This window comes from Acomys russatus, chromosome 4, assembly GCF_903995435.1.
Source record: "Acomys russatus chromosome 4, mAcoRus1.1, whole genome shotgun sequence".
NCBI classification, from domain to species: Eukaryota; Metazoa; Chordata; class Mammalia; order Rodentia; family Muridae; genus Acomys; species Acomys russatus.
The window spans coordinates 4,399,229-4,427,086 of record NC_067140.1 but is presented as its reverse complement, the minus strand read 5'-3'; the positions used below and the strand labels follow the sequence as shown (position 1 = coordinate 4,427,086).

At 49.4% G+C, this 27,858-nt stretch overlaps 2 protein-coding genes across 2 annotated transcripts; one reads left to right on the top strand and one right to left on the bottom strand.

The window, feature by feature from the left end:
• The first annotated feature begins 1,531 nt into the window (after window positions 1-1,531).
• Ahcy (adenosylhomocysteinase) lies at window positions 1,532-12,746 on the top strand. The gene is made up of 10 exons (XM_051143568.1): window positions 1,532-1,679; window positions 3,227-3,417; window positions 5,155-5,230; window positions 6,807-6,956; window positions 7,569-7,681; window positions 8,183-8,390; window positions 8,470-8,557; window positions 8,645-8,762; window positions 10,101-10,295; window positions 11,881-12,746. Exons 1-10 carry the CDS (start codon window positions 1,652-1,654, stop codon window positions 12,010-12,012), a joined length of 1,299 nt encoding a protein of 432 aa, XP_050999525.1. The 5' UTR covers window positions 1,532-1,651; the 3' UTR covers window positions 12,013-12,746.
• Window positions 12,747-19,135: 6,389 nt separating this feature from the next.
• Window positions 19,136-24,232, bottom strand: Asip (agouti signaling protein). Its single transcript, XM_051143569.1, has 3 exons — window positions 24,073-24,232; window positions 22,375-22,439; window positions 19,136-19,332 (listed from the first exon to the last, which is right to left on the bottom strand). The coding sequence occupies exons 1-3, from the start codon at window positions 24,230-24,232 to the stop codon at window positions 19,162-19,164; spliced, it is 396 nt and encodes a 131-aa protein (XP_050999526.1). The 3' UTR covers window positions 19,136-19,161.
• Between the last annotated feature and the right edge of the window lie 3,626 nt (window positions 24,233-27,858).

The following is a 27,858-nucleotide window of genomic DNA, read 5'->3' as shown; positions in this document are numbered from 1 at the left end:
CAAGTCTGGTGCCCTCTTCTGGCCTGCTGGCTCACATGTGGGCAGAATACTGTATAAATAACAAATAATGTTTTAAAAAGACAAATAATTAAGATGATACAGAATGTGTTCTTTAACCACAATGGAATCAAACTAGAAATTAATGACAAAACAATAATAGGAAAATGTCTGAACCTAAACAATAGATATCGGAATAGTTTACAAGTAAAAAAAAAAAAGCCTCAAGGAATTTATTTATTCTTGTGTGTACTCGTGCAGGGGTGTGTGTGTGTGTGTGTGTGTGTGTGTGTGTGTGTGTGTGTGTGTGTGTATAAGAGAGAGATTGATCAATTTTGGTTCATGGTTTTGTAACCAGAATGCTAGACTTTGTGATACTTGCCATAACAGGGCCGATGAGAATAGACGGGGATTGAATCTTTAGGTTGTTTGATTCAGTCAGCAATCTGAGATTACAGTGGGTTATCAAGGATGGGGCAGGGCAGGGGGAAAGGGGATAGAGTAGGGAGGGAGAGGGAGAGTGTCCTAGTTTGCTTTCAGCTGCTGTGATAAACACCATGTCCAAAGGCAGCCTGAGGAGGGAAGAGCTTATTTCAGCTTATACTTCCGGGTCACAGAGCATCACTGAGGGAAGTCAGGGCAGGGACTCAAGGCAGGAAACTGGAAGCAGAAGCTGAGGCCGAAGCCATGGGTAACTGCTGCTTACAGGCTTGCTCCCCATGGCTTGCTCAGCCTGCTTTCCTATACACCTCAGAACAACTACTCAGGGTGGCACCTCCTCGCTATTCCACGAGGCGACATAAACAGTAAGCAAGTCTGGCTAGCATAATCCTGTTACATGGCAGCCAGCTGAACTTCTCAGAGATGGCATTTGCACACAACACGGGGCCTGGCTCCTTCCTTTAAGTTATTGGCAGTTATGGCTGCCGAGAGAGAAGTCATCCTCTTTAGGCGTATAAAAACTGTGAGCTCTCTATCCTCTTGTGGGCAGATCCACACTCATTTCTATGTGAGCGGCTTGTGGTTCACCAGACAAAAACAAAACAAAAAGACAGTGGAATGGGGACTTGCCGAGAAGGGAGTCGGGGTGAGCAAGAAAAGGAAGCCAGAGGGTTGAGTTTTCCTTCTTTTTGAAGACAAGGCCTCTCTAGCTATAGACCAGGCTGGCCTGGAACTTGTGGCAATACTCCTGGCTCTGTCTCGCGAGTGTTGGGATTACAGGTAGGTACCAGCTCTTTAACTTTTATCGTGTGCGGTATATATTCTTATTGTATACCTGAAAAAATTAAGGCTCAGGTAAGTAAGTTGGCTGGAGCCTGTAAGTGCTGCTTTGTTTTGACCTCTGATTCACTGGCTCGGCGAACGGGAGAAGAACCGCTTCTCTCCACACACCCTTCCCATTCGGGTGCCAGAGGTCCAAAGGCCACAGCGCATAAAATTTACGATTTTTAAGGCAGGGATTGAAGTCCAGCCTCGTTCCCGGTCGGCTCTGTACCACCAGCTAGGCTCCGCCCCCAAGGCTCAGCCCCAGCGGGATTCATGAATATTCAAATAAAGAAGATATTTAAAGACGCCGGCGCCAGGCGTAGATCCCTGCCCCGCGCCGCCCGGCCCCCTTCACTGAGTTCATCGTCTTAGCGGAAACGCCGCCAGCATGTCCGAGAAACTACCCTACAAAGTCGGTGAGTCCCAGGGGTACAGTCCTCCGCGGCGACTCGGCTTCCGCTCTGAGCTTGTAGTCGGTATCATCCGCGTGCTTGTTAAGGCGGCGGCCTCGGGGCGCCCAGGACCCCTAGAATCGCTAGCCTGGCCGCGCAGGTGCTTGGGGACTGGAGTCCACGCGCAGCCGGGAGCTAGGAGTGGAAAGCGGCCGCGGACTACAAGTCCCGGCGTGCCCCGCGGCAGGCGCCCTGAGCGGCAGCGCGGGCTGCGGTCCCTAGTCCTACAGCGTGCTCCTCGCGGAGAAATCGGCCCTTGGAAAGCGGCCCTAGCGTCTCTGGCCCTGGTCTCTCGGGGCATGGGTGCTCCCTAGGAAGGGCCCACCGCCTTCTGGTCCTTGAGCAGGGCAAGAGAGCGCACTGGTGTTCCAGGTGCTAGTGAGGAGAGGCCTGGAAACGGCAAGTCCCAGTGCCCCGGACTTAGGATTTGCTCAGTCTATGGGATCACCCATCTGGATTGGATGACTAGAAAATTTGGAGTGGTTAGAAATTACCCGTCGTTTCGTCCGGATTATAGAAAGCTGTCAGAATAAACAAACGTTCAGTTGCGGTTACAGTGGGATGGGCACAGCCATGTAGCTTTACTCTAGACTAACCCGTTTTATTATTGTAGCTCTCTAGGGGAAGAACTATTTTGCTTTTACGATGAAAATCCAGAGGTATAGAGGTTACTTTGTCAGAATCTTTTAACTGGGAAGTGATTGGCTCGAATTTGGACTCGGGACGTCATGACCTCTGGGCTCATCGCTTTCACTGCTGTCTGTATGCAAGGGAACACACTTGAACAACCCTTATGAAATTTCAGCACAGTCCAGTTCAGACTGGGCCTAGTGACACAAACTTGTAATCCCAGCTGTCGCTCCTGAGGCTGAGGGATCGATCAACTGTTATCAGAGGTCAGCCTGGGCACACAGTGAATTCCAGACCAACCTGGACAAAATGAAACTACAAACCAATCAAAAAACCCAACACACACACACACAGACAAAAGCAATTCAGGCTGGCTAGCTTTTAAAATAATGTCAAGACTCCATTACATTGGAAAGGGTCACCAACACGAGGCGGATGCCATCCCATTATACAGAGGAGGAACGTGGGGAAGTAAGCGACTTGGAAAATTCTTATTAAAATAGTTCATCATCCACTAGAGTAGATTATTTCTCCATTGGGTAGATGCTGAGTCGGAAGCTTAGAAAGGTTTGAGTCAACGTTGTCTTGTTGGGACAGCTAGAATGAATGTTTGTCACACTGTGAAGGAGTCGGGACCACTGGTTGTGGACCCATCCTGTTACACCTGCAGGCTTTGAATTTTTTCAGGGGAGTGACCTGCCGTTGGTAGGTGTCAGTGGAAAGGCAGAGAGAGCTATTTTTCAAAGGGGTGCGTCCCTTTGTTGTGAGTGACGGCACCAAGGGCTGCGGGGTTACACTTGGATTGGTCGTCACAAGGTGATGGTGCGACATAGTTGATGGGAGGAGGCGGCTCATGTAATTTATTCATTTTCTTCCTGCAGCGGACATCGGACTGGCTGCCTGGGGACGAAAGGCCCTGGACATAGCCGAGAATGAGATGCCAGGTTTGATGCGCATGCGTGAGTTGTACTCGGCCTCCAAGCCGCTGAAGGGTGCTCGCATTGCTGGCTGCCTGCATATGACTGTGGAGACTGCCGTCCTCATCGAGACGCTCGTGGCCCTGGGCGCTGAGGTGAGGTCCCAGAGTCACTTGCCCTCTGTGGTGGGTTCAGCCATGGGGGGAGACTGACTGACTGTACCTGTGGGAGACCAAGCTGCAGAGCCTTCTGGTCACCTCGGTTTTCTCTCCATTTCCCACTGCTGCCACCCATTGGGGCCAACAGTCTTTTCTATCTTTTCTCCAGCTGGGAAGATAGTTACTTTCTGACTAGTCAATACATTTAGCCATCCAGAAACCCTCGCATTGGCCGTCCCTAGGGAAAGGGTGCCTTCTGGGCAGACATGATACTAAAAAGGTAGAGTGCGTGGATTTGTTGAGCCTGGGTCATGTGTAGTGAGCTCTCAAGGTCTGCTACAGTAGGACAACCAAAAATAAGTACCTGGGGGTTTGTTTTTTGAGACAGCCTAGGCTATCCCATAATTTACTGTATAGTTCAGGTTCTACCTCAACCTCCCAAGTACGGGGATTCCATGGCTCACACAAACCTCCACTGCCCTTTTTTAGATTTGCTTTTATTTTATGTGTTTGATGTTTTGCCTGCATGTGCACCTCTGCACACTTGCATGTAGTATCTGAGCAGGCCACAAGAGGGTGCCAGATTCCCTGCAACTGGAACTGCTGGTGGTTGTGAGCCACCATGTGGGTGCTGGGAATTGAACCTGGGTCCTGGAAGAGCAGCTAGTGCTCTTCAGCAATGAGTCTTTAGCTCCTTTTGCCTTGTTTTTAATTTTCAACATCCAGCTTGCTGGTGATCTGATCTCATGGCTTTAGATACCGCCTGTGTGGTAATGACGCCACTACATGTGCAAGCCTGGCCTGCACTCCCAGTATTGTATGTCTGCATGTTGATATACGCCACTTGGAGATGAAGGACACACTGAGGCTCAGCAAGTCCAGATACACGGTGTTCTGCCCTCCTTGTCCTGAAGTCTTTGCTGCATCAAAAAATGGCAACTCCAGGGCCGGGCGTGGTGGCACACACCTTTAATCCCAGCACTTGGGAGGCAGAGGCAGGCAGATCACTGTGAGTTCAAGGCCAGCCTGGTCTACAAAGTGAGTCTACACAGAGAGACCCTGTCTCAAAAAAAAAAAAAAAAAAAAAAAAAGGCAACTCTAGGCTTGAGCCTTTTTCTACATGAGGACCCTGGAGTATTTGTCAGCCAAATGTCACCTCCACTGTTGCTGCTGTATTTCTTCTCTGCTTTAGCAGTTCTTTTCCTGTCTCCTTGTTCACATCACACCAGAGTAATAGCTTATTTATTTTATGTGTATATGGACTTTGCCTGCACCTTCATGTTTGTATATGGCCACACAGATCCCTGGTTCCCACAGAGGCCAGAGAGGAATTGGAGATAGTAGGTGGTTGTAAGCTTCAACATTGGTGCTAAGCACTAAATTGGAGTCCTTGGGAAGAGCAGCAGGTGCTCTTAGTTGCTGAGTTATCTTTCCAGTCACTGATGTGTGTGTGTGTGTCAGTGCCAGTGTCAGAATCTCGCTGTATAACTCAGGCTGGCCAGGAATTCCTTATATAGTTCAAGCTGGCCTTGCACTCTGCTCTTCCTCCTAGGATGCTAGGTACGCCACCATGCCTGGTTCAGTGATTCGTTCCTTTCTTTTTTTTTTTTCTTTTTCTTTTAAGCTCTGGTGGTGTCTTCTAGCCACTAGCTTGCCTTTCCCTCTTGCCTCAGGGCTTTCCTCTCCTGTTCCTAACGTGGGTGACCGACGGTCTTGTTGTCCTGGATCTTCTAGGTGCGGTGGTCTAGCTGCAACATCTTCTCCACTCAGGACCATGCCGCAGCCGCTGTGGCCAAGGCCGGCGTTCCAGGTGAGGCGCTTACCGGGGTACGTGGGTGGCTACGGCTCTCCTGTAGTCATGGGCTTCCATATGACAGCGAGAGGGTCTTAGCCTTGTGATTCAGCAGAGAGCGGCTTTTGCCCTCCTGCCTCATCTCGGATCTCATGGAAGATCCACTGAGCTTATGATGGGGGCCACATAGTGTAGAGGACTGGGGCGTTCCTTAGAGGAGCTCTGTGGGTCATTTTCTTTCTTTCTCTTTCTTCTTTTTTGTTTTTTTTTTTTTTTTTTTTTTTAAGACAGGGTTTCTCTGTGTAGCCCTGGCTGTCCTGGACTCACTTTGTAGACCAGGCTGGCCTCCAAACTCACAGGGATCCGCCTGCCTCTGCCTCCAGAGTGCTGGGATTAAAGACGTAACCACCACGCCCGGCCTCTGTGGGTCATTTTCTAAAGAGCTGGTGAGGTGTAAGGCAGAGCGAGACCTCAGAGGTGCACTGGCTGAGGTCTGCTAGTCTAGGAGCACGAGAAAGGATCAGCGCTAAAGAGCAAAGACTGTCTCAACTGCTGCAGAATGGTGCTGCGTGTCTGTCTGGACTGCAAGGGAGGGACCTGTTAGAGTCGGTGGTAATTAAATAAAATATATACGAATCTTTATCAGGGGGCTGGAGAGATGGCTCAGCTGTTAAGAGCACTGGCTGCTCTTCCAGAGGACCCAGGTTTGATCCCTAGTGCCCACATGGCAGCTCACAATGATCTGTAACTGCAGACCAGGAGACCTAATATCCTCTTCTGTCCTCTTGAGGCTTCCAGGCAGGCACATGGTACACGGACATACCTGCAGACAAAACACTTAGACATTGGGGGGTGGGGGAAGACTCTTCATCAGCCATAGGTAGAGTAGGCAGAAGGAGGGGTCCCTCTATAACCCCTCAGGGCTGAATGGCCCAGTCAGCAGCTCCTGCCTTGGCTAGGCTTGGTGGCCCTCTTTCAGAAGAAGCTTTTTTGTTTCTATAGCATTATCTTCTACAGTTGTGGGGAGGGAGGCAGCTGACTGATTGGCCGGTGTCCTTTGCAAACAGAAGACGCTTGTGAGCCTCACACCTGTGTAGTTCCACACAGTAGGAGTAGCACCCATCAGCCAGCAGCCAGCACCCTTGGCTCAGGTGCCACTCTAGAGTGCTGGGCTGAGCGGTGCACATCCCAGGCCCTCTAGGGGGTTTTGTGAGTGGTGACGGCAGTGCCCCCTCATGGCTTGCATGAGGGAACATGAGAATGGGGCAGGAGGCAGTTACAGTACCTGGCACAGAGATCAGTCCGTCTGTGGTAGCTTCTACTGGGGTACACTGGCCAGACATCACCTCAAACTACCCACCACAAAGACTGCCAGGCCCCTAAGACCTTTCAGTGAAGAAGAAACCGAGGATCCTATCTGATGGTCCCTCTGGGTGGGAGTCGTCCGCACCCTCCTCCATGGGTCCCTGGCAGAAGGAGGTACAAAGGGACAGGTACCCTAGAGCTGAATGTGGCCCCTGTCTCACTTGACTTATGCTACTGCAAGCTCTCTGAAGCCTCCCTGCCAGCTTCTCACGTCCCACCTGCCCTACAGTGTTTGCCTGGAAGGGCGAGACAGATGAAGAGTACCTGTGGTGCATTGAGCAGACGTTGCACTTCAAGGATGGACCCCTCAACATGATTCTGGACGATGGTGGTGACCTTACTAACCTCATCCACACCAAATACCCACAGCTTCTGTCAGGTAAGCAGGTAGGATGGATACTAGTGGCCTGAAGGGATCCTGCTCCTTCATAGACGTGAGCCAGTCGGCCTGGCAGAACTCCCAGATTCTCCGGAGGACTGGAGGACAGGAGGTTCCTGCAGGTACACTGGAGTCTGGCCTTCTTGTGCTGTGAAGCCAGGGTAACCGGGTGGGGCAGGGCTGGCTGAGCTCATAAGCCAAGGCCAACGTAGGGCAGTGCTGGGAATGGTTGCAGAGAAGCAGCGTTGCTGACTGTGACAGGGAGGAGGAGGGAGACGGAGAAGACAAAGGCCCCGAGCTAGGAAAAGATTGTACAAAAGCCAGCATGACTAACAAATGGAGGACGACGCCTTCTCTTGAGAATAGTGTAGGGTACAATAGGACGATTTGGTGAAAATGATGTCAGGCACTGGGACAGTGGTGGACGGGAGATGTTCGGAGGTTGAGTCGTTGGGCCTGGTGGGCCTGTGTATGGAGGACAGCAGAGGAAAGCTCCCTGGGTGACTGGGTAGCCCTTTCAGTCAGGTACAGTGAGGGGAACAGGGAGAAGGGGACACTGGGGAGTGAGAAGGGTTGGGTAGCGATGTGCTCTCTGCTCTTCCTCTTGTTCAGGTATCCGAGGTATCTCTGAGGAGACCACGACTGGGGTCCATAACCTCTACAAGATGATGGCCAAGGGAATACTGAAGGTGCCTGCTATCAATGTCAACGACTCTGTCACCAAGGTGAGCCCTGGGGGTTGTGTCAGCTCCATCTGCTGGTGCCCAGCGAGCTTAGGGGTGGATCTCTGAAGAAAGGTGTCCAGGAAGGGTGTGGCCTGAGATGTGAAGCCCTCATGTGAGAGAGGCAGGGCTGCAGTCTGAGGGTGGTGGGTGCGCTGACAGGAGAATTGCACAGTAGGTCACAGCTGCTTCAGCAGCACCGTGGCTTTGATTAGCAAGAGCTGAAAACTTAAGCAAAATCTTGGACCCAGCAACCTGTCGTAGGCATCGGTTCCCTAGAAAGGCTTCTAGAGTAGCAGAGAACAGCTAGGGAGATATAGCCTTGGAGCTGATGAGGACGAGGGACATGTTGTTTGGGTATTGTCTAGTGGAAAAGGTTCTTAGGGGGTCAGCCTAGGCTGGCAGCTGAGTGGGCTCAAGTCTCAGCCCTGCCTGTGGGATGCTTGAGGCCTGGTCTCAGGGCCTTGCCTGCCCCCATCGTCTCCTTGCCCCGTCTACTTTCAGAGCAAGTTCGACAACCTCTATGGCTGCCGGGAGTCCCTCATAGATGGCATCAAACGGGCCACAGATGTGATGATTGCGGGCAAGGTGGCCGTGGTAGCAGGCTATGGTGATGTGGGCAAGGGGTGTGCCCAGGCCCTGAGGGGTTTTGGGGCTCGAGTCATCATCACTGAGATTGACCCCATCAATGCACTGCAAGCTGCCATGGAGGGTACGATAGGGTCAGGGTTGGCTGTTGGGGCTAGAGGAGGGAGAGACCACTGTTGATAATACATGCTCAATTTCCGCAGGCTATGAGGTGACCACCATGGATGAGGCTTGTAAGGAGGGCAACATCTTTGTCACCACCACAGGCTGTGTTGATATCATCCTTGGCCGGTAGGTACCAGGGTGGAGGCGTAGGGAGCCGAGGGGGCATGGCTTGCCATTGTTCGCGCTCTCTCACGGGTTTGGGTTCCCTCATAGGCACTTTGAACAGATGAAGGATGATGCCATTGTGTGTAACATTGGCCACTTCGATGTGGAGATTGATGTGAAGTGGCTGAATGAGAACGCTGTGGAGAAGGTGAACATCAAGCCGCAGGTGAGGAGCCCCGGCCTCCCCGCAGGGCTGGCAGTGAGGGGCTGAGGAGGATGGCCTGGTAGGCTGCCCACCGCAGAAGCTGTTGCAACCTGGAAGGTGGTGCGTGTGTTGGAGAAGCCTGGCCAGACCTGGGCTTGAGGCATCATCAGAGCTGCGGCCACTGATGTCCCTGAAGGTCAGGAGGTATTTGCCACATGGTGACCTTGCTGTTTCAGAAAGCCCACATGTGCTCGTGAGGGAAGGCTGCAAAGAATGCAGCTGAGGAAGCCGGGCCCTGAGGGTGTGCTCTGCTAGCGGCCAGGCAGGCATCCTGGCAGCCCAAGGGTGTGGGCTCAACTGGCAGTGGGGTCAGGACGGGGGAGGATCTGAAAAGGACATCGCATTTCTGTCTAGAACGGCTCTGTGCAAAGTAGGCCACTACTGAGATGGGACAGCTTTGCTGCAGGGCACTGAGAGACATGTTCCTTTTAGCTGTGTGCAATAAGTTAAGCTCTTTCTTGCCTTGTAGAGCTGGAGGTTAAACCCAGTGCTTCATATAAGCTAGGCAAGCACTCTGTTATCAAGTGAGCCACAAACCCAGCCCTACATTTAACTTTGTGTGTGTGTGTGTGTGTGTGTGTGTGTGTGTGTGTGTGTACATACTGTATGTCTGTGCTTGTGTGTGTAAGCACATGCATACTTACATGTGGCGTTAAGAGGACAACCTGTCAGGTGATGATGTGTTTTTCGGGGTGAAGCAGCTTAACCCCTTGAGCCATCTCTCCCCATCCTGTGTTGAACTTTTCAATGGCGATTGAGAGCATGAGATCAGGCCCCTGGCCTCAAATTGCAGCCACTTCTTTTTTTTTGGTTTTTCGAGACAGGGTCTCTCTGTGTAGCCTTGGCTGTCCTGGACTCACTTTGTAGACCAAGCTGGCCTCGAACTCACAGCGATCCGCCTGCCTCTGCCTCCTGAGTGCTGGGGTTAAAGGCGTGCGCCACCATGCCCGGCGCTGCAGCCACTTCTTAATGTGTGGCTCTGAACAAATGACTCAACCTGGTAAACTTCAGCTTGTGAAAAGGGGAAGATGAGGCACTTAAATGATAGTCACGTATAAATGACTAAGTACAGAGCAGGTCGCGGTGAGAGCAGTAGTAGCTGCTACCTCCCGAGTACCTACAATGCCAAGTGCTTTATAGGGCCTAATTCATAAAGTTCTCACAACAGACTTGTCTGGTGTGCTAGCTCTGAAGGGTGGTGGTTAGGAGGGCATTCCAGGCCATCTTGTGTAGCATAGGAGGTGAGCAGAGACAGGGACAGTGCCCACCAGCCCTTACTGCTGCCCTGGGGCCTTGCAGGTGGACCGCTACTGGCTAAAGAACGGACGCCGCATCATCCTGCTGGCTGAAGGCCGGCTGGTCAACTTGGGTTGCGCCATGGGCCACCCCAGCTTCGTGATGAGCAACTCCTTCACGAACCAGGTGATGGCACAGATTGAGCTGTGGACCCACCCAGACAAATACCCCGTTGGGGTTCACTTCCTGCCTAAGAAGGTAAGCTCCTGACTTTACTGTAAGCAAGGCTTATGTGCTGGGTCCCAGGCTCCCTGTGTGGGCTTGCTAGAGTTTACAAAGTGCTCGTCTGTCTGCCCTCTTAGCTGGCATAGAGTCCTCAGTGTTTCTTGGAGCACACCCCCGTAATGGCATGGGCTGTGGAGTATGACTCACTAGGTTTGGAGCTTTGTCTTCAGTCCTCATCTGAAAAGTGAAGGCAAGAGTATCTTCCTTAATGACGACGAGGCTCTCCCACATGTCTGCGTGGATTGGGCAGGCAGGCGGTGCAGTAGGCTGGGTGGGAACTGAACTTGAATAATACACACTCCAGGTAAAGGGGTATCTGCCACTCAGCTGTCACTAGCCCAGAACACAGCTCCAGTGGACAAGGCTTCTGAGCCCCGAAGCCATATGCTAAGGTCTTGATGTGAAATAATTTTAAAATATAGGCAGAACATTGTGGTTCAAAAGAAAAAAATGGATAGGTCCCATTTGGTTTTTAGACAGGGTCTCATAGCCCCGACTAGCCTGGAGCTCAGTATGTAGACCAGATAGGATAGCTTTGATTCAGGCCTGTTTCTGCCTCCTGAGAACTGGGATTAAAGGCACAGGCCTCCATGTCAGTCTTGAGTTTGTTCATATTTGTGGTGTTGGACATGGAGCTACACGCATGCTACACAAATATCCCTAAACTGCTAGTACGTGGCTGGGTCAACTGGGCATGTCTGTAAGATGCATGCAGTCTGTAGGTTTATTATGTACTTTAGTTAGTGGTGACAGTAGCCACCATTTGCTAAATTACTCTTGAACCAACAATGTGAATGTCACTGCTCTTTGTGACAGCTTCAAAAGGTAGGTATTTATTATATATGTCCTACAAATGAGGAGACCAAGGTTTAGAGGCTGTTTGTGCTCTTAGGAGTTGTTGGGGACCCAACTAGAGCCCAGCTCTAACTTGCCAGGTGGTCCCTATTATGTGGCACACTGGTACAGGATGCTGTGAGGAAGAAGGAAGGCATACTAAGCTAGACCGGCCAGCCATAGGAGGCCTTCACCTCTGTTTCTAATATGGACTGCAGGTTAGGTTGAGCCCGTTACACTTTCTTTCGGCTCCTCGTCTGCTAATGTGGGCGTTATCCTTCCCTTCCTACTCCTGGGGATGTTTGTGAGACTCTAAGGAGCAGTGGTCATGGAACTGCTTGGGAATGTAAAAGCGGCTGTAGTCAATGTCGGACCATGGTGAGGTGTCAGGCCATGGCGAGGTGGGACTTGTGTAGGGTGCCCCTGTTGATGATAAAATACGTACTGGGCCATAGTTCATTTCAGGAAGCATTCTGGTGAGCTGCTGTAGTTAGAGGCAAGGAGCTGTAAGTGGTGGGGCCACCAGAACTATCTGATGCGTGTGCGTGGCTCTCTTGATGAGGACAGCCAGGACAGCACACCGAGGCTCGCCGTGGGGGGAGAGTGAGGTGTGATGAGGGTAGTGTACCTGCAGCACTGGTCAGAGCGGTTTCTGATTGGTGGCTAGATGCAGTTAAGGGCACTGGAGCCTGACGCTGACTCCAGGTTTTTCTGTTTCTCCCAGCTGGATGAGGCGGTGGCTGAAGCCCACCTGGGCAAGCTGAATGTGAAACTGACCAAGCTGACTGAGAAGCAGGCCCAGTACCTTGGCATGCCCGCTGACGGCCCCTTCAAGCCTGACCACTACCGCTACTGAGAGCCGGGACTGCCCTTCACCTTCCAGCGCCATCCTTGTTCCAGGCCCTACCTCTCTCCCAAGAGCAAATGTCACCACTGTTTTGCCAGTGTTTGTCCCCCGCTGGGGCTGGTCACCCTGTCTTTGGCCTCTCTTGTATCCCTCATACAGTTCCAGGTGTGGCAGGGGGGACTGTGAGTCCCCAGTCAAGATAGAGGTACCTTGGAGCCATCCACAGGGAACATGAGCTCAGAAGCCTTCAAGTCCTGAGGCTGGATGCTGCTGCGGTAGTCACAAGGCCACGCACCTTACCGTCCAGGCCTCCCTTGGTCTAGGTCTGCGTGCTTGCTTTACAGATCACTGGTTTCTCAGCCCAGGACCTGAGGAGCTCCAGCAAAGGGCAGGGGCCTCTGAGTTTGAAGGTTCCTGAGAGCTTGGCTTACTTACTATAGGGCCGTCTTCTAAGCCTCACAATACTGAGGCTGGTACTTTTGGTCCCTATCTCACAGGGTTAAAATAGATTAAAGAGACAACCACAAAAGGACAAGTGACAGCTAGAGACTGAAAGGGGCCTGGAAGAACAGACAGGCAAAGCTCTGTCACTGTTGGTCACTGATGGTTCCTATCACAAGCCTGGGTCACAAAGAGATTAATTTAGTTTGTAATGTTTATATATTATTCAGAATGTTAACAGAGGAAGGTGGATTAAATGCAATTTCTAGCACCTAAAGAATTCTGACCTTTATTATGTAAGCTCTTGCTCACCATGCATGACAGTTTTAAGTGTGTGTGGTGCATGTGCATTTGTGTGCAGAGGACGTTGGGTGTCCCATCACTCGTCTCTGTATTCCTAGGCTGTTTCTGCTCTCTCCCTTTCCCCTACCCAGTGCAGGGATGGGGTGGAGGGGAGTTACAGTTGAACATGGCCATGTGTTAGCTTTTTTACGAGTGCAAGTGGTCTTACCCACTGACCATCTCTTCAGAGAGTTGTGTAGAAGTGGCTTCTAAAAAAACAGAGCTCTCATAATATGACTTGCAGAAAAAGTATGGGAAATTGAGTTCCCTCTTATTTGCCCAAATGATCATTCACTGAACCCATTTGGCCTTGAAATCAAATTAAAAACAAGCCAAGTACAGGATGACTCGAGGCTGTTCTAAGTGTGCTCCGCTGACTGGTGCTAGGAATGTGAGCTAACTGCCGATGGCTGGGATGCCAGGTAAAGACAGGTCCTTACAGGAGCGGCTCTGCCAAAACCCACAGGCCCAGGGCGAGGAGGAAGGGAGCCAGGTTTCAGACTTTCAACATTGAGACAAGGAACTGGAACTCAGGTCTCTAAAAGCAAGGCTCCAGCCGAGGGCTGCTGCTCTGTGCCAGAGAGGTTCTGGTGACAGCGGCTAGGCTGATCCCTCCAAGGGCCCCGCTGTCGAGTGTGAGCAGTTCCCCTCAAATCAGTCTCCCTGTAGTTAGGGCAAGTACCTTCCCAGGTGTTGATCTGTGAGAGTCCTATGTGGATCCCCACCTCCTTTCTCCTTAGGGTTTGGGTTTCTGTTACCCTGGCTTTTCCTTTAGAGATCGCTTGTTCTCAGAACTTTGTCGTTAAGAACAGAACATTCACATCTGGTCTCGTGTGTTGATCTATCACAGCTGTGACACTGACCAGGTACCCACAGTGAAGGATGCTGTGTCGCCTGCCTTCTCCACCTCCGTGCCTGGTGTTCCCAATCCCTACTGGGGGGTTGGGGAGCAATGATCTGGGGGTTAAGGAGACAACCTGAGTCATGATGCTACTCAGGATACTGACAGAAATACCTCAGGTTGTTACCGTGAAGCCCAAGTTCTATGTCAAGTTTAAGGGCAGGGGTTGGGGGGGGTGGGTGTAGAGGGTTGATTAGAGGGCAAGGAATTTAGAACGCTGTGAGATAGACAATACCATATTTTATAAGAGCACCTTTGTACTCTGTTCTGTAGGAAGGAGTCTCCTGTCCACGTTGCTAATTATTCCTTCCACCTAAATGCCGTCCAAATGGTCTCTGAGGGAGGAATGCAAGCCTCACAGTGGCCTTGGTGTGTGCCAACCCTCCCAAGTACACAGACGATAAAGAGGGAAAGCCAATCCTCCTCTGCTACAAGAGAGGGAGCGATAAGGAGAGATGTGCCTACACCACACACCTCTGAGGAGAGTGCCCACTTGACTGACAACCTATGTAATGTGCTAGCCAATGATGAGGTGGAAGGCAGAGCTTTTGTTTGTTTGTTTCTGAGTCAGGGTTTCTCTGTGTAGCCTTGACTGTCTTGTACTCACTTTGTAGACCAGGCTGGCCTCGAACTCACAGAGATCCGCCTGCCTCTGCCTCCCGAGTGCTGGGATTAAAGGCATGCGCCACCACACCTGGCTGGAAGGCAGGTCTTAAGGATGGTAATAACAGCACACTGTCTTCTCAGATCGTCGCCTCTGAACAAAGCCAGGTGTACAGATTCAGTGCCTGGTGTCTGTCTTCGAGTCAGGAGGCAAAGGCCCAGTTATAAAACCATAGGCTGCTAGAACCTAAAGTGTGCCTTAGGGTTTGAGTGCTGCAAAAGTAGAAAGTTTAGATACGGAGAGATGGTACCCCAGGGCTTCGGCGACGTTGCAGGTCTGGGTACTGCCCGCCTCCAGGCGTCAGGCTGTTGGAGGAGGCTTATAACTCAACAATCCTCCTTTCAGTTCTTAGCTGGAACCCAAGTGATGCTTCCTCCAGCCCTCTAAGCGCATGAACTAAAACTTTGCAGGAAAGATCATGGGCCACTGATACCAGTGAGAACCCCAGGAGGCTTCAGGCAGTGGTCTGCTCTGCTTTGGAGGTCTGAGGTTTCAGGAAGCCAGTTTCTCACCCTTGAGACTCAGCACTCTCCCAGGAGGAAAAGCCAGGAAACCTGCTTGAGGCAACCAGGGGTGTTCATGCAGTTGAGGCCTAGCCAACTAACTACAACTGATTCATCCGTCAGCTCTGCAAATTGGCTTATGAGTAAGCGTGTGATTCACCTTGGTCCAGAATCAAACATAGGGCTTTAGGAATTTCGCTAGAAAGCTGGTATACGTGACCCAGAGCTTGCTCCGGGAGCTGAGGGTGGATCCCTGTAGCTGTAATCCTACTATTGCTTAAGTAGGCTAAGCCATTGGGCATAGGAATTCTAAAGTGTCTGGAAGGTATCTGCTGAGCCACCTCCCAGAGTGCCACTCTCAGATCCAGCCAGGAGAGCGGGCAAGTAGCTACTGCTTTCCTGCACGCTATCAAGAGAAAAGTCCTCTCTGAAATTAATATATAGCATTTTACCATTTTGCAATATTTTACTTGATAAAATGAACAAAACCCATTCCTTTTCAGCTGCTCTCTCTCCTAACACACACACCTACCTTTAGTCCATGGAAGAAGAAAGAGTAAAAAGTCTAGAGGAATCTGAAAGTTACACAGATGGCCTGGTTAATTCCCTTCAAATCACCTTCCTTTCTTCACTTATCCTGCTCCTTCTGCTAATATGAATTGGCCCTGGAGCTAAGTTTCTTAATAAAGCTCCTATTGGAGAAGAGTAATTTCCTGTCAGTGGGTAAAGTTTCCACATCTGTGCTTGTTGAAACAGATGGAGGAATTTAGAATAAGGACCTTGTGATTGCCAGACTGAACTAACATCCACAGTCTGGGGCCCTGAGGCCTTCTGCCTCTGAGCCTACTTTTTTTTTTTTTTTTTTTTTTTTTTTTAAGTATATTGCTTCTGTGAAATAAGAAGCTTTAATTTCTTTTAAAAATATCAAGGTCTTTAAAAAGAAGTAATAAAAACATGCATGTGTCAATCTTCTATGTGTTAAAGTGTAACATGCTGAAAAACCACCTGGACCAGGGTCTGAAATAAACCTTGCTGTTTGTGTTTAGTAGACTGTGTGAGGCCATGGGTGACCTGCTGAAACCTTCTTATGTCTCCAGGTGATTTAAACTGTCTTCCAAAATCAAAAATCACACTGGTTGATGATGATGTGGGAGGTTTTTGGTGCGCATTCCTCTAACATGCTGACAGAAATGCCTTCATATGTGCTGTGAGATTCTCATTTAGGATTCAACTTGCTGGCTGAGGATAGGGGTAGCTTCGTGGAGAGTCTGCTTAGCAATCATCAAGCTGTGGGGTCGATCCCTAGCAGTGCATACACCACAAGCCACACATGGTCCCGTGCCTGTCACCTAGCACTCAAGGAGGTAGAGGCAGGAGGATTAGAAGTTAGAAGCCAGCCTGGATTGAGCCAGGCTGGGTTACGTGAGATCCCATGCCAAAAAAGAAAAAAAAGAAAAAGAAAAAGCAACTTGTTCAAGGTCACGTTATGAGAGCTACTTTGGGTGCCTGTGGGAAGACACAATGAACAGTGGAGCCAATCTTTCCAGGACTGAGCTCACCCAGTGTGTGAGGGAAGGAAATACAACTGTGCTAGAGATGGACTGAGGTACTCAGATCCTAATAACACACAACCATTACTTTCGGACACAAATGTGAACTTCAGTTCTGGTCAGCAAAGGAGAAAGAGTTTTGGCAGAGGCCTGGGGCCATGGTCTTAGGACACTAAAGCTCACAGAGGAATTCTGAATCTCAGCATCTCAAAGCTGAAGGAAAACTTGGGCAGGTTAAGTACCTGAGCAGGGGTCTGAGTCAATGGATGCCAGAACTAAGTGTGCGGGAAGAGATTCCCATAGACTAACAATTGTTCTTGCCTCTATTAGGACCAGTGGGCACGACCCACTGAACCGTTAAGCTCTCTGGGACAATATTCATATTGGAGTCTTTCATTAGTTACCAGACATACAGTAGGTGGTAATACACATTTGCTCAATGAGTGGATTAGTCCTTGTTTAAATCCAGTAACTCAATGGCTTTGTTACTAAGTGGGCTTGCAGGGGTGGTGACACTTGCCTCAGGTCCCAGCAGTGGGAGGCAGAGGCAGGCAGATGTCTATTTCCAGGCCTGCCTGGTCTACATAGGTAGTTCTAGGCCAGCCAGGGACACATACAGTAATACCTTATCTCAAGACAAAACCAAAATTAAAAACAAACCCTTACACAGTAATAATATAAACAAATGGGCTGACTGTTGAGCTTTGTATCCCAGCTTTACCGCTAGGAGCCAAATAGTACCTGGTTGATGAACAGTGTCAGGAAAACACAGGAGCAGTTGTTGGAACACGTCCCCAATATTCTCACTACTGATGACATTTATTCAGCAGCAGCTGTCAGACAGGGAACACAATGTGCCTGCCTTGTGGGCTTGCAGCCTAAGGGACAGGAAACAAAGCAAACGGCTGGCAGCGTCTCTGGGAACATGGATGTGGGTGTGCGGTGCTGCTGTGCTGTGCCTTAGAGAAATAACAAGTTCCTGGATTGTAGCAGAAACAGAAAGGAAATCATTTTAAAGATAAGTAAACGGCAGCCGGGGGAGACAGACAGAAGGGCAAGCCTAGTGTCAGCACTGTGTGGACAGCTTTGCCTGGAGCAGCTGCCCAGGTGGTGGCTGGGTAGAGGTGTTAGCCTCACTGTTTCCAAACTAGATAAGTTATGTCACCCAAGGCACAACCTGGGTCTCCTTTTGGGAAAAAGTTTGTGGTAAGAAGGGTGATTTGAGGCAGTAAAATTTGGATTTAGATTACTTCTCGTTGTGTGATGTGTGTTTGAGGGTGCGTGTGCTGTACTGTGGCAGTTAGAAAACTCTGCAGTCTGTTATCTCTTACTTTTACATGGGAATTAAACTCAGATTGCCACCATGGTGAGCCATCTTGCCAGCCCTTTGAAAGGCAAACAATTGGGCACAAGGGCCCGGAAAGCTGGTAACACCTGTATTCACCCACTGTGTTCACCCACACACCTCTCCCTCTCTTTCCTCCTCCCTCTCTCCAGAGCGACAAGGTGGTTATGAGGGTTAAATACCCTTTTGTCGTATAGGCCTCTACAGAATCTTTTGTGGCAAGGCCTTTTTGTTTTCCTCTGGTACTGGCACTGTAGTCATTTGCAGGGGGTAGGGGACGGGGGTGTGGGGAGAGGTGCAGCCCAAGCTAGGGGAGGCAGCTCTGTGAGTGCTACATTCTCAGCCTTTTCCTTCTAACACTACAGGCACAGTCGCCACAGCCAAGGACAAGTATTGATGACATTGTGTAGTGAGTGCCCTTCCTCTAGTCTCGCAGGGCGTCCATTTGCCCTACTGGGTCCTTCCTTACCGAACCTGCTCCCCAAACTCTGACTCCTTTCTCCAGGTGTGCTACCTCCCACGCTTCCTCCAGACTGAGAATCTGTGGGATTTCAGGGAACAGTCTGGAACATTTTTGGCAATCGGTCTTGATAATTTCAACCCCTGCTCCTCCCCTTCTGGTTTCTTACTGGCCAACGGCACCAGGGTGAAGATTGAGTAAGGTTCTCTAAAATTTTGCTTCGCCCAAACTCTAGGCTATTAGAATTACCAAAAAAAAAAAAAAAAAAAAAAAAAAAAAGCCTCTGAGTTTGGTGATGCCTTTGATTGAGAGCCTTTTAAAGTTTTGAGGTGCTCAACTCAGATCCTTCTGGCTTTAGAAACCCACAGCAAACGCACAACCCCGCCCCGATCCCCGACCCCCCGACCCGCTGCCCTACCCGGCTAAACTGCTTCTGGAGTTGCGGCTGCCTTGGATGTTTGTGTTCCTCCTTAGGAGGAGAATTCCTGAAAAGACTGGCCTGGAGGTTCCCTTCCCGTGCACTGGAGACAGCTTCGGTACTGGAAGGCAGAAAGGAGCCCAGCAGCAAGATACAGCGATACCAACCACACACGCAGCTGCAGGGTGTATACAATTGAGCTTCACTACGGTCTGCAGAGGCGCGGGCGCAGTCTGAGGGGGTTCTCCGCAAGGACCAGAAAACCGTAAAGGGCCGGAAGCTTTCGGCTCTTTTAAAGAAACAGCCATACTTCTCCAGCAGAGTGAAAATACTGTATTCTGATTTTAGCCTCCACTAGGTTTCCTTGAAAACCGTTCTTCTGAAAGCACCCCCAATCCACAACTACGGACCACGCCCACCCACAAGCCCCACCCTCAGAGACCCCGCCCCTCAGCCTTAGAAGCGCCCCTGACCCCCCCGAAGACCCGCCCAGTCACCCGTTCCGGAAGCTGCGCGCGCAGCGCAGAAGTGGGCTCAGCAGTTGGGGTTGAGGACGCGGCACATGCAGGCGCTACTGAAGAAGCGGCACTGGCAGAAGGCGCACGGGTCGCAGCAGGCGGGCGCAGGCGGCTTGCAGCTGTCACGGGTGGCCACGCAGGGCTTGGGTGGCGGGGGCCGTGCCACCTTCTTCATCGAAGCCTTTTTCTGTAGGAGAGACGTCAAGGGCTCTTGAGCGGGCCACGCGTCTCCATGTGCAGTGGAGGTGTGGGACCAGAGACCTCCGCCCGGCTGCCCACCTCTACTTAGGGACACAGGCAACCCGACACCCCAACCTGTACACCTTCATCCTCCAGCATACCTAGCTCGGACCTGGCCAGTTTCTTAAGAAACCCTACTCAGTCCCAGTTTTAAAATAATAATAATAATAATAATAATAATAATAATAATAAAATAATAATATTTATTGTTGTTGTTATTATTATTATTATTATTATTATTATTATTATTATTATTATTATTATTATTATTATTATTATATTTTTTGAGACAGGGTTTCTTTGTGTAACAGTCCTGGCTGTCCTGGACTCACTTTTGTAGACCAGGCTGGCCTCGAACTCACAGCGATCCGCCTGCCTCTGCCTCCCGAGTGCTGGGATTAAAGGCGTGCGCCACCATGCCCGGCCTCAGTCCCAGTTTTAAACAACCTTCCGGCTTCATGCCCCTCACCATCCCTGTCATCTGTTGTCACTGTTAGGCCACTCATTGTCTCCGTTCCCTCAGAAGAGTTACCCTCTTCCAGGGCACCAAAGAAAGCCCTTGCTATGACCACATCACCAGCTTAAGGGTCCTTAGTGATTTCTCTAGGGAGAAACAAACTTTTTGGCTCTGGAGGACCGCTTGTGTTTAGTCTCTGCTCACTTCTTTGGTCTGGCCACTCCATAGCTCAGAGACATTCTAATACTGGAAGTCAGTTCCTGTGTGCTGTTTAGTAAGAAGATGCATACAGTGCAACTGAGAGAGAACTGAGTTTTCTATTTTAGTGTAAAGCAAACGTGTATTTTCCTGTTAACCACAAATTTACCAGGACCACATTTAGAATTGGAAATGGAGTGTGCTGTGTCAAGCTATACACCAGATTAAGACAACTTAAAAGTAACTTCAAAAATTGTTCATATGTTGAAATATTAATACTTTAAATATACTGAGTTTTAAATATTGAGGTTTTTGTTGTTGTTTGGTTGGTTTTTAGAGGCAGAGTTTCTCTTTGTAGCCTTGGCTATCCTGGACTTTTGTAGACCAGGCTGGCCTCGAACTCATAGTGATTCCGTGTCTCTGCCTCCCGAGTGCTGGGATTAAAGGCATGCGCCACCAGGCCCGATGATTATGTAAGGATTTTAATGTATTTATTTACTTGTGACCTAGTTTCCCCACACAGATGTCAGCTCCACACAGCAGAAAGCCCTGTTTACTGCTGTAGGCCCACCTCCTAGCACGGAGATATGTTTTGTTCAGTGCTTCCTGCTCTGGTTACAATTGGTCCAGTTAGCTGAGGCACACTAACTAACTAAAACAGGGATAGTATGTGCATTTCAACAATTCCTCACTCCGGTATTTATCAACGTGTAGGACCTGTATTGTGGCAGTATAGTTTTAGGTGATATGGATAAAAGCATGAAATGGTCCTTAGTCACTTAGTGAGAAAGCATTCTTTTTTCTGTCAATTTCAGCTTGAAAGGTTCTGTTTGGTCCTAACTTGCCCTCAATTGCTTTTCCAATGCGCTCTAACCGCCTTTTAACAAAGCAGGCTTTAGCCGTGGTTCTCACTCTGTGAGTCACTATCCCTTGGGGGTTGAAAAACCCTGTCAAAGGGGTTCCCTAAGACGATTGGAAAACAGATATTTATATTACAGTTCATAACAGTAACAAATTACAGGTATGAAGTAGCAATGACAATAATAATTTTATGGTTGCGGGTCACCACAACATGAGGAACTGTATTAAAGGGCTGGGGACCACTGACTTACAGACGTTAGCAGGCGATAACATTCAGCTGACTTAACGTTAACAGTAGCCCCCCCCCCACAGCCCCCCCACACCCCCCATAGCGCCCCCCCCAAGCTTTGCATGTTATAGGCGAGCTTTACTACTCCACTGTATCTCTACCCTTTTACATTTTTTATTTTGTGACAAGGTCTCAATTTGCTCAGGTGGCCCCTGAATTTGTTGCATAGTTCCAGCAGCCTTTGAGCTGGGGATCCCCCACTGCCTTAGACTCTTAAACAGCTGGGATCGCAAGTCTATGCTGCCAGGCTCAGCTAACACTGTTTTATTTTAGTTGAGTCTTTTAATCTAGATACAGCAAGTTAGTTGTTTTTTTTTTTTTTTGTTTTTTTTTTTTTTTTTTTTTTGTCACACTTCTATTTTTCAGTGGTTGTGTAATCCAGGCTCATGCAGAACTTGGTATATTGTTTGGGATTGTCATGAACTTCCAATCTGTCTGCTTTCTCCTAAACACCAGGAAATACAGCTGTGTGCCGCCATACCCAATTTCTGTTTTCCTTTTTTTTAAATTTTTTTTTAATTTTTATTTTTTGAGACTGAGTTTCCCTTTATAGCCTCAGCTGCCCTGGAATTTGCTCTCTAAACCAGGCTGGCCTCAAACTCAGAGATCTGTCTGCCTCTGCCTCCTGAGTTGTGGGACTCAAGGAGCACGCCACCACACCTGACACAACTTCTATTTAAACAAGTGAAACAGCTGGGCACAGTGCCATGGACCATCATCTCAGCACTCTGAGAGCTCTGGACAAGGAGGATGGAGAATTTGCTGCATAGCAAGGGCTTGCTGCAAATGATCTCGGGCTGAGAGTCTGGCTTAGCAGTGGAACACTTGTCCAGCTTGTACCAGGCCCAGGAACTTGGTCCCCAGAACTGTAAAGAAGGGGGCGGGGGAAGAAACTCATATATAGCAAAAGTGATTCTGCAATGGCTGGGGTTTAGGTAAACATCCGGAAGACGCGAAGGGATGGGGGTGCTTAACTGGCTTTGGAAACCTTTTTTAGCAGGCAGCTGTTTTGCTCAGTGAACTTGGGCTGACTGGCTTCGTGGAAGTCTGCCTTAGCAGCTCTAGGTCAGGAAATCTTTAATTTCCAGTTCTTTTGTTTCCTGTAGGCCTGGCGATATCTTTTACCTAGTCCTCAGCTACGGCTTGCAGGTCTCCCACCCCCACTTAAGAAGGCCCGGGCCTACCTTGGAAGATCTCTTCTGCTTCTCAGCTTCCTTTCTGCTGATCTTCTTGGATTTCTTGTTCAGTGCTTCAGAGAAAGACAGAAAGAGCAAAGCCAGATGTTTCTGGGGGGCCCAAGCTGCAGTGGAGTGGGAGGAGCGGAGGGGGCTCTGGGAAGTCTGGGTGGCGGGGAGGGAAAGAGGGACTTCTGGCTGAACCACAGTATGGGCAAAGCCAGCAGGTTCTTATTAGCCTGCCTTCAGACCTAACGCGCAGTATGCTCTGAGCGGAGGCAAAGAGTAAATCCACCAGGGACCCAGGATCTGTCAGTGGCATCTATTAGAGACCTGGTCTTCTGACCTTGCTAGCCCTCCATCGCTGTTTGATCACTCCAGGTGCCTCCCGTTTTAGTCTTATCCTTGCAGGTGCAAGAACATTGTAAACCTTTGAAAATAGACTGAGCCTTTGTTCCTGGACACATCTGTGTTACCCGTTTCTTTTATTTATTTATTTATTTTATTATCAAAGCTCAGAGCCAGGTATGCCTGACTTGACTCCATAGAACAGTTGTGTGATCTTCTTGATAATCAGCTTTCTCATCTACAAAAGAGAGCTCTATCATAAGCAAAGAAGGTTAGGAGTATTTGGTGTCTGTTTCTGGGTTTGTCCTCAGCATCTAGTCCCAGTTTCAGAGGGTGCCAACATCCTCTTCTGGCCTCTAGGGTACCAGGCCTACACACAGTGCATAGGCATACACGAAGGCAAAATACTCATTCACGTAAAGATAAAATCTTTTTAGAAGTCCCAGCACTCGGGAAGCAGAGGCAGATGTATCTCTGAGTTCAAGGCCAGCCTGATCTACAGAGCAAGTTCCAGGGCAGCCAGAGCTACACAGAGAAACTCTGTCTAGGAAAAACAAAACAAAACAAAACCAAAATAGTAATTAAGGAATATTGATGTTTCCTCTTTCCCCTCCTTTGATTTCTCTGATATATCCAGACTAGATCGTCTTTCTGAGCCCAGTGAAATGCAAGTCAACAGATGGCTACTAGTTGTGACCATACACAGAGAATCCGCCTCTGTTTGAACCATCTGGCTCTGCCCATTAAGAACTAATGTCTGGAATGTCCAGTTTCATTGGCTGTAAAATATAATAAAAACAGGAGCCACTTCACAGAATCCAGCACACCATGTGTGTTGTTACTATTTGGTGGTAGGAACTGAATCAGGCCTTGTACGTGCTAAGTATGCACTCTGCCACTGAGCTTTATCCTCAGCCCATGCCCTTTATGAGTCTGCGAGATCAAACCACAAGGACTCCAATGCCAGCCTTTGACGCTGCTTGTAACGTCTCATCCCATGCAAGTCTGGTTTGCTGCAGACTTACTCCTGGTCCGTGGTTTACCTAAAGTTTATTTTGTTGAAGAGTTTCTGTGGTTCATTAAGTCTCACAAATGCTAAGCTAAACCAGCTCCCCCAAGCATCTTGACTTGAGGCGTACCCTGATCTCTGACACACTAAACTTGGTATAAGAGTGATGGCACACAGTACGTTCCCAAAACCCAAGCACCCAAGCACTCAGGGATAGTCTGTTTCCCTAGGAACGAGCAAGAAGGATTCATAGCTATGCCGGTAGCAGCCTGGGCAACAGGCTTGACATACTGTAACCCCTGTCATGGCTCAGAGCCTAGAGTTGGGGGTGGGACCCCAATCCCACTTACCCACAATGGAAACAGAGGAGAAATCCAGGGAGTTCATGGAGGAGTTGCTCTTTAGACTCCTGTCATCCCCACGCGGCTCCTCGTGTACCAAGTGACTGTAGACAGTGAAGAAGCCCAGGAAGACCACTAGGGTGGCCAGGAGGAGGCGGGTGACATCCATCCTGAGAAGCCTAAGTTGGACAGATGAGGTGGTCAGTGGTGGGTGGGTAAGGGGTGTGCCTTCCTGCTTTCTGTATGTGCCTTCGAGCTGGTGGGCGGACTCCGCAAGTCGCTCAGAGGGGCTGAGGGCAGGAAAGGGATGTTGATGTAGGGCGATGACAGAAAAGGAGAGATGGGGAAAATTAAGACGAGGAAGGGAGAGAGATTGAAGCAAAGAGGACAAGAATGCATTGTGTTGGTCTGTGCTGTCCAGAGGGCGGAGTACTGACTGTTTCTTTTCTTTCTTTTTTTTTTTTTTCTTCTTTTTTTTCCCCCTGCACAAGCAGCAGTCCCAGGAGACCTTAGGCCTAGGAAGAGCTGTTGAAAGCACCCCCTAACCCCCCAGGAATGCCTCCCAGTGGCAGAGGTCTTACTAAAGTGAAGATACTACAGTTAACAAGCTAGAGCTCAGTGAGAGGGATGAGGGATAGGGACCCTAGTGACAAGTGTCATCGCATATGCCAGCTTCCCTGCTGACCCACAGGGAACAAATGCAGGTAGGAATGTGTCAGGACATGTTAACACAAGCTAAATAGATGACTTTACTTGCTAGCTGGAGTTAGAAGAGGCCAGTGGATTTTTAGCAGATTTCTTCCACCAAACGCCTTCTGTCACTGTCGGGTCCCCAGCCCTTCCCGCCCTACTGCTCCCTTTCCCTCTCTGGGTCTCCATTCCCAAGGTTCCCTCCACCTGAGACACAAGTCCTGTGGAGAGAAGAGAGTAGCATAGTTTGCTCAAACTGATCCTACCTACTCCTGGGCTCCCTGCGCAGCTGCCTGGCTACTGCTAGCCTCGTCCTCTCCACTGCTGGCTGATTTTATGTCAACGTGACACAAGTCAGAGTCAATGTGGGAAGAGGGAACACCAGTTGAGAAATTGTCCCCACCAGACTGGCCTGTGTGCGTTTTCTTAATCGACGACTGATATGGGAGGGCCCAGCTCACTGTGAGCAGTGCCACCCCTGGGTTGGTGGTCCCTGGGCGCTATCAGAAAGCATGCCGAGAAAGCCACGAAGAGGAAGCCAGCAAGCAGCGCTCCTCCATGGCTTCTCTCCATCAGCTCTTGCCTCCAGGCTCCTCCAATGATGGATTGTGACCTGAGATTTGTAACCTGGAATAACTTTAAATAAACCCTTCCTTCTCCACATTGCTCGTGGGGTCATGGTGTTCTATTGAAGCGAGAGAAACACTAAGGCAAGTTGGCATCAGGTTTTCTTTTCTGCGTGTCTGTTATACTCTACAGCAAGTGGCCCCCACTCCTTCCCATCTTCTGGAAATTGTAGGGGACTGTCCTGACCTTTCGAAGTCTACCCACCCACATTGCCCTAATGATCACCTCGGATCTTTTTCCTAAACTCACCACCCAATTGCTTTCACAAAGCCTCGTTAGCTGAGAGTGGGCACTGGCCTGACCACTGTGTTTTTCATCTTGGCTCAGCATTAATGAAGATGTACAGCTCTGGGCAAAAACTGCTCCTTTTGTCAGGCTCCAAGTTCTTTCCTGGTAACGTGAGAGGAGTGGACTACATCTGTGGCTAAACTCTTCAAAACATTAGTGATAGGTAGGAAGTGTAAAATGAGGCTAGCTAGCTCACTTGGCAGAGCAAAGAGCCCTGCGTTCAATTCCCAGCACTACATAAGCTGGGGGTGACAGGAGTATGAGAGGTTCAAGGTCATCCGTGGCTACACAGTGAGTTCAAGGTCAGTCTGGGCTGTTACATAAGACCCCGTTCCCTGGCCAAAAATATGTATTTGGTAACACAGAAGTCATTAGATCAGGTCTCTCCTGAAGACCATCCATTTTTTTCTCTTTCCTACAAGACAGGGTTTCTTTGTGTAGCTTTGGCTGTCCTGGACTCATTTTGTAGAACAGGCTGGCCTTGAACTCACAGTGATCTGCCTGCCTCCACCTCCCTGAGTGCTAGGATTACAGGTGTGCGCCACAGCGCCAAGCTGCCTGAAGACTATCTTACCTGGACTTTCACACAAACCAAGGTTTCCCTTATTGTTGTTTTAAAAAATTTTTACCCATGTATTTTATGAATATGACAGCTCTATCTGCATATAGAGTGCATCAGATCCCATTAAGGATGGTTGTGAGCCACCACGTGCTTGCTTGGAATTGAACTCAGGACCTTTGGAAGAGCAGCCAGTGCTCTTAGCCACAGAACCATCTCTCCAAGCCTCTCTTGCTGTTTTAAGCTAGTCTCAGTTGAGTTTTCCTCTTAACCCAAGGCTTTTGGGAGTGTGTGGATTTGTTTTGGCTTTGGCTTTTGTGTTTTGTTTTGTTTTTTTTCCAAACATGCTCTCACTGTGTTTCCCAGGCTGACCTGGAGCGCTCTGTGCTGGCATTGCAGGTGTGAGTCACCATACCCAGCTTTTAACCCAAGGCATCCTACAGGGTGCTTTCCTGTCCTCTGCAGTAGGGCTGCGTCTTACAAGTGGTTTAGATCTAAAGCCAGACACGAAGCAGAAACAAAACAAAAGCCAGAGACCGTGTTTTCTCCATTATGGGAAATAATGGCTGACATTTTTCTTCGCCCATCTCTTCCTCTTTTGCCTCTGATGGCCCATTTCAACCTGCCGCAGAATTAACTAGTGTATTAGGCCGCCTTCAGGGCTCACAGTCAGGCCGAGCCGAGTCGTACGCTCTCCCTTTTTGAACCCTTCTTTACTCCTAAATGCAATAGCATGGACACTGTTCAGTGCCTCATCGCTCTTTCATTGCCCACCGGGGCTATTCTCATCAGTTAGACACAGTCCTTTGTATAAAGTAGGCAGGACAGTGAAGCTGAAAGAACGTCGAATCTGCGGTTAGATGTACGTGACTCTGTCACTCACCAGTTTATGCGAGTGAGGAGGGAAAGAGGCCTTCTTGACCCCCTCGGAGTCCTTACGTGGCCTGTCTGGCTGGATCTAGGAACCCAGTTAATTGTATAAGAACTGATTAACAAGAGAAAAAGCATAAAATTTTATTAAATTTACGTGTATATGGGGGATCTTCACAAGAGAATGAAGTCTACAGAAATGCCTAAAGCACGATGCTTTTATATTCTCTAGACAAAGAGTAATAAATTTGTAAAGGACTGACAAGACAGCTGGCTATCTGAATGAGAAGAGTAATATGACGGGACCGTCGCTAAGAGATATATGGGGTGAGGGACCCCTAAGGCAGAGGGGGTGCTGTATCTGTGTCTGAAAATCTACAAAAGGTTTGCTGAGCTGGCGGGTGGAACAAGGGGATGAGACGCGTACGTGATGGTAGGCAGCTCGGGCAACCGAAGCTTGTGGGCGAGAAAAAGAGTTAAGGAGATCTGCACCATAGAAAAGTCCCTCTGGGGGGGGGGCCTGGAGAGATGGCTCAGCGGTTAAGAGCACTGGCTGCTCTTCCAGAGGTCCTGAGTTCAATTCCCAGCAACCACATGGTGGCTCACAGCCATCTGTAATGTGATCTGATGCATACTGTATACATAATAAATAAATCTTTAAAAAAAAAAAGAAAAGAAAAAGTCCCTCTGGCGGCTGCATGGGAATGGAAGGACTGGCCAGGAAGGAGGTTGCTGCTGCACTCCGGGCTAGCTACAGCCTT